This window comes from Glandiceps talaboti, chromosome 12 (genome assembly GCF_964340395.1).
Source record: "Glandiceps talaboti chromosome 12, keGlaTala1.1, whole genome shotgun sequence".
In the NCBI taxonomy this organism is placed as follows: domain Eukaryota; kingdom Metazoa; phylum Hemichordata; class Enteropneusta; family Spengelidae; genus Glandiceps; species Glandiceps talaboti.
The window spans coordinates 6,913,735-6,919,734 of NC_135560.1; the positions used below are offsets into that span (position 1 = coordinate 6,913,735).

Sequence of the window (6,000 nt, forward strand, 5' to 3'; positions counted from 1 at the left end):
AATGTGCCTGGAGCAAAAAGGTTACTAGAACATCGTTAAGCCGTTGGACGTCATCAAGAACTTTTCAAAAGAAATGTGTAGCATCGTCTTCCTGAAGCTCTCATACTGTTTTTGTCAGGACTGAATAAACAAGAAGTGGCACAAAGTTCAGAACATCGTTAACCCTATTTTGGGGCAAAATACATTTATTTTATTTTTCAGTTGTCTACTTATCTCTAAACTTTAAGTTAGGACAATAATCTAAGTTTGGAAGACAACTTTACAATTGGGTTTACGTAATGAAGTTCGACTGGGATTTTCAAATCTGGGTTCTGCACTATTTGCGAAATAACTATAATACAGCCGCGCGGCCTGACAACTTTGTCATTCTTTTGTTACTTTTTAATAGATAGAAGCTACCTTTACTACACATACAGTACTACCGTTAGTTAACGTCAATGTGGCAAAACACCGTATTAATACAAAGTATAGCTTAGATACTAATCTTCAATAAGTTCCGGTTGGTTTCATAATCTACACTAGATATTTAGAGACACGGGTCTTTACAATTACAGGTCAACCTTCTGTTTCTGTTTGCAGAGGGAGCAATGTTGAAGAATATCCATTGCTTATGGTTCTTAGTTTGCTGTATTCAAACATCTTCAAACTCGGGGAAACATCACTGCCTCATATACATGTACCAGCAAGAGAAGTTATAACTCGAATACCCCTGGACCAACAATTGAACCCTGACGAATTTGGTATGACAGGGTAACTTAGACTTACACAATGCAAGCTTGCCGATTGTCTGCGCTAAGACTGGTATTAGACAGTTTTTCTTGTCAACAATAACATTTCATTTAAGATGCAAACAATATAAACAGGACTGCGGGAGAAATAATTATAGTCTATGTGAGTGAATAGATATAAACTTCATTCAGTGCGGAGCGTCGGTTCGTTTTGTTCATCAGACAGGCTTTATCTTTTGTGACGTCATTTAGTCGTAAAGATCTACGGATCACTGCAGACCAAAATATACTCATTTGATTGTTCTTTTTCATTGAGTAAGCCGTATGCGTAAGAGAACGGTTACATCACTGTCGACTATGGTGGTGCTTACCGCTAATTACATGTAATTGCGTCTTACTGTGTTACATTGTGTCGTGTTCACTTTAGTAGTCCTATATTCATTGTCTTTTCTGTGGGTGTGTTGTTGTTGTCGTCGTTGTTGTTGTTGTTGTTGTTGTTGTTGTTGATGATGTGATGTGATGTCATGTGATGGTGTATGTGTGATGTGATGTTGTCATGTAAATGTGGTGCGATGTGATGTGGTGTGATGTGATGTAATGTAAGTGTGGTGTGGTGTGATGTGATGTCATGTGATGTGATGTAATGTGGTGTGATGTTGTAATGTAAATGTAGTGTGATGTGATGTGATGTGATGTGATGTGATGTGCGTGATGTGATGTGATGTGATGTTGTAATGTAAATGTGGTGCGAGGTGATGTGATGTAATGTAATGTAATGTAATGTAATGTAATGTAATGTAATGTAATGAGATGTCATGTCATGTCATGTGATATTTGTACACATATATATTTACACCATCATACAAAAAACAACATATTTAAGGGTTGTTCTTGTTTCATTTGGTATCCCTCACATGATTATTTTAACAAGCCTCAATCTGTCTACTTCCGGAGCAGGTGTACTACATTGGTTGTCCTTGACAACGATTCAAAGATAATTAACATAATGACACTTCTTAATCATTGAATATACAGATTATGACCACTATAATGTCTCACAAAAATTGCAAAAGTATGAACACCTTGTCAAAATCGATGTGAGCTCAGTTGTATATAAATAAATCACAACGTTTAATACCATTTGTGATATTTGCTAAGAGTAGAAAATAATAGTTTGAATCGTGTATCAATTTCATCTCCGTTAAAATTTAGCACTTCAGCCTCTGTTTCCGGGATCAGCTGTGCGACCTCGTTTTTTTTTAATTACCCCCTCGCTGTTCTGATGAGAATAGTTCGGATACAAGACTCAGGGGTCTTTGATCGACAGGGAATTGGTTAACTCGTGTAATATGAAATTGTCTTCAAGTTCACAAGTGTGTTGCACTATGTAGGGAATTATTTGGAAAATTAGTACAAATAAACTGACCTGGAAACAACTATTAGATTTTAATGAATGTTTATATATCTAATACTTCGATCGTGATGTCTCTAAGATATTTCTGTACATCAATATAAATGTTCAAGCAGAAACATCCTGTAAATCCGCTTGAAACCCTGTTTGTTATTGTTCTCTCTCTCTCTCTCTCTCTCTCTCTCTCTCTCTCTCTCTCTCTCTCTCTCTCTCTCTCTCTCTCTCATTGTCCTACGATATAAACAGCTGTTCACGCACACAATCAGCGAACAAATCTGACGCAAACATTTGAACAAGATAAAGACGCACAGAACAAATAACGTAAAAATGCTACTAGACAAAAAAGTAAATAACAAAGAACCTTGAAACTCTACTATTAGCATTTGAACAGTCATGCGGCTGTGCGACTCCTAGATAGACAAAGTCACAGTGATACCGCGTACAACGAGAACGACATAATCAAGTTTGGCGATCTCTTGACAAGTTTTTGTTTTGTTTATACATGTCAGTACAGTTTTGATGAAATAGAAATGCCGCTAAAGCTAACCATTCCTTGATCTATTACAAAGTATTTCTGGACTTCAACATATGAATTACAAAGATCATCTTAAGTCGACCTGAACTCCGATAGCAAGCCTTTAAACACAGTACGCAGAGCTTGTGAGTGTGAGAATTCTGTCACCGGATCCCTAATAATTATAGAGTATATTTACTATAGAGATTTATAAGTAATCATGGCTGTGTGCAAGCATAGACGGGATTTCGGGTTTCTGTACAACTACAACGTTGTACATGTATATGTACGGTAAATGATTAAAGGAATACGTAACTGCAGTTGGTGTCAACTCTACGTCGAGAACCATAATGTCTAGAAGAACATGAAAATCGAACCCCCCCCCCCGAAAACCGCGTCACCATAGCAACCTACAGTTTCCAGATGTTTTCCCATAATGCAAATAAGGGTTTCAACAGTTCAACGCATTGTTATTTAAATCATGATAAGTAAGCCTATACTAATAAGTTTTCATATGTTAAGGTGTTGAAAACTGGAAATTTATACTGTTAGTATTGGACTCTCTTTTTTCTATTGACTGACAATGTTGGTATTAGATTGTGATTTTTTTTCTATGGATGCGAGTTTACTCTCTCAGGTCGCCTCGACGAAATCAAAAGGGATGCATTGAAAATGACATGCGTTATGAGGTAAATTGTGAAATTGACATTGTTTCCTTACCCTATGTCGGAGAAAACACGGAATCGTTTGAACGTTAAGAACGCAAACATGTACCGTTTGATTTTTTTTAATTGGACTAATATTAGTGCTACGATCTCACCTTCTCACGCCTGTGAAACACCCGTTGCTCGATGGGGAATGGGTCATATGCATGTCACATGTATTATGTAACCGCCGGTTCCACGCACAGTTACCCAAATTATACACACGGAAGGCGCCAAGGTATTAATCGTGTAAATCATGGGATATAGTTATCATTCCAAAAGTGTCGTTAAAATAAAAAAGTATAAGGACTGAGTCAGCTCGTTCTGCAATTCTAACGGTGAATTCTAATGGTTAACGGTGTTGACTATTGTAAATATTACGCCCTGTGTCGACGCCAAACTTCTGTACCGAATGATTGCAAAGAACAGGTGAACTCGTGGAGTATAAAATTACGTCTTTTCTTTACGTTATTTCCTGCATCGATCCTTGCCATCTCATTTGATGTCGATTAATCGAACGGTATGTCGTCAGTGAAGGTGAATTTGGAAGTTGCTAAGCGACGAAGAGTTCGCCTTAGATATCCCCTGAATGGTTAGTGTCGTACAGAGTCGACTTTAGAAGGCGGCTGCGACAAAGGCTTTTTTTTATGTTATTTGGAAAACATAAGAATGGTACGATTGTTTTCATCTTGCTCTCTAAAAGTGCTTTTAGAGTTCAACTTTTCATACTATTCTGTCATTTACAGGGACGAACAATGGGATTTACTGACAAAATGGATAGAAAGAGTGTATTTAGTTTCATAGTTTCGCGGGAACTTAAATGCGGCCAAAAGTGTTTATCAGGTCACAATGTGTTTAGATTAGGGCCATTAAACATCATCAATTTGCATTTATGTTTCAGCTTGGTAGCCATTAAAATCCATGGAAATCACTGCATGAATGAATGAGCCTATTACACTGCCCGGAATGGTTGGCTTTCAGTAATCTATTGGGTCGCTCACTCACAACTGCCAAAGTCAGTGTCATTGCTGCGAACTTGTTGACATGCCTTGATAACTTATTTAGGCACTCGATGACAAACAGATACATTCAATGTATATTTTGTACTTACCAGACCGTGACAGTTACTCACAGCAACCTTTGAAGTTGGCCTCGATTTGACGTATCCGTGATAATGACAAGACTCTTGACCGGGTTGTCTGAATTCGGATCTAGAGACATTGGAGTGTTTTCTCTCCACGACATAGCCTGGTGCTAGAAGCCTGTCGTTGCGAGTCAGATCTAGGTGGCGGTCCTCTCCGTCGATAGATACCTTGTAGAACGCATTTGACGTCCCCGCTGAGTTCGCCGACAGACTGCGTTGTCGTATGCGGCGATGATAAGTCAGATCATGTGAGACGAAGACCCCGTCTCGGTCCACTACCTCCGGTGTTACGATATGATAGTGGGTCAAGCCTCTCGCGAAGTCACCTGTTTAGAACACAAAGACCGAAACTATTAAAACAATCCCGTGTGCAGTTACAGAGTCTTTTAAAGCAAAACAAACATTTTTTAAAAGCCATCAAAACCATGAAATGTTTGCCGCAACTCTTAATACCAACATACACAATGCGAGAGTAAAGGTCCAACACTCAGCGATTACACCTTTCACCCTGCGGTACAAGGCATTGCATAGTGTTTCATTGTACCAGGGGTATGCCCTATACAGCCTGGACATGAATGAAAACTGGTGGGAAGCCCAGACAGGAATGTTGAGAAGAGAATGTGGTCTTACTTAGGGGAATACAGTTAAGTCTATCAAAACTTTTTTTAGTCGTCTACGGTCAAGGTGAACGGATTTTAGTATGTATGCAAAGAGAAAATGAAAACCTTCGTAAAAAGAAAATCAGAAAAAAATATCCACAAACCTTGTTTTGCGTTTGGAAAGTTGAACGTTGTCATTGGTACAGGAACTACATGACTTGAATACTGGCTCAGCACAAGAAAGCACAGAAGAGCAGAAAACGAGTGCATTGTGAATCCGTAGGCGATGATGTCTCGCTGTTTCCTCAACTTCACTAGTACTACCTTACAACTGTTCACGTAGAGTGTTATATGCGTCAGCTTTTGCTCAGACAGATAGAGCGTGAATGGCCTTGCTACAGTCACTCACCAGCAAATAAGCTTATAAGCTGTTCTATATACGCTCAAACGCCCGCCCACAATTGTCACCCTGCCAGTGTGATGGCATAAAATATAAACATCCGAGGAGTACCCTTGTATCAAATGCCTTCTAAGGGAATACTAAGCTGAACTCTATCGGTGAGGGCAAACAAGACACACAAAAGACTAACTCGTATGCACTGTAATGAACGCCTTTTAAACGGTAATTGAAAGAGAGTCAGCTAATTAAAATTGGAAAAAAGGCTACAAAATGCGCTTGAAATATTTAACACGGAACTTTAAAGTATCACTGATTTGATTTTAACTCACATCTTTCACAAATCTTTTTTGGGGGAGAGGGGGGTATGTCAATGTCTGTGGAATTCTGCCTGTCTTTGGTTCAATATAACCTCTCTCTCTCTCTCTCTCTCTCTCTCTCTCTCTCTCTCTCTCTCTCTCTCTCTCTCTCTCTCTCTCTCTCTCTCTCTCTCTCTCTCTCTC

At 38.9% G+C, this 6,000-nt stretch overlaps 1 protein-coding gene across 1 annotated transcript in view; it reads right to left on the minus strand.

Annotated features, from left to right (window-relative positions):
- Positions 1 to 5,487, minus strand: part of LOC144443666 (A disintegrin and metalloproteinase with thrombospondin motifs 7-like) — a 33,070-nt gene extending 27,583 nt beyond the window's left edge. Inside the window, exons 1-2 of the mRNA XM_078133207.1 lie at positions 5,265 to 5,487; positions 4,469 to 4,827 (exon numbers count right to left, since the gene is read on the minus strand). Of these exons, the coding sequence (XP_077989333.1) occupies positions 4,469 to 4,827; positions 5,265 to 5,370 (465 nt within the window). The 5' untranslated portion in view covers positions 5,371 to 5,487. The remainder of the gene's footprint in view (positions 1 to 4,468; positions 4,828 to 5,264) is intronic.
- Between the last annotated feature and the right edge of the window lie 513 nt (positions 5,488 to 6,000).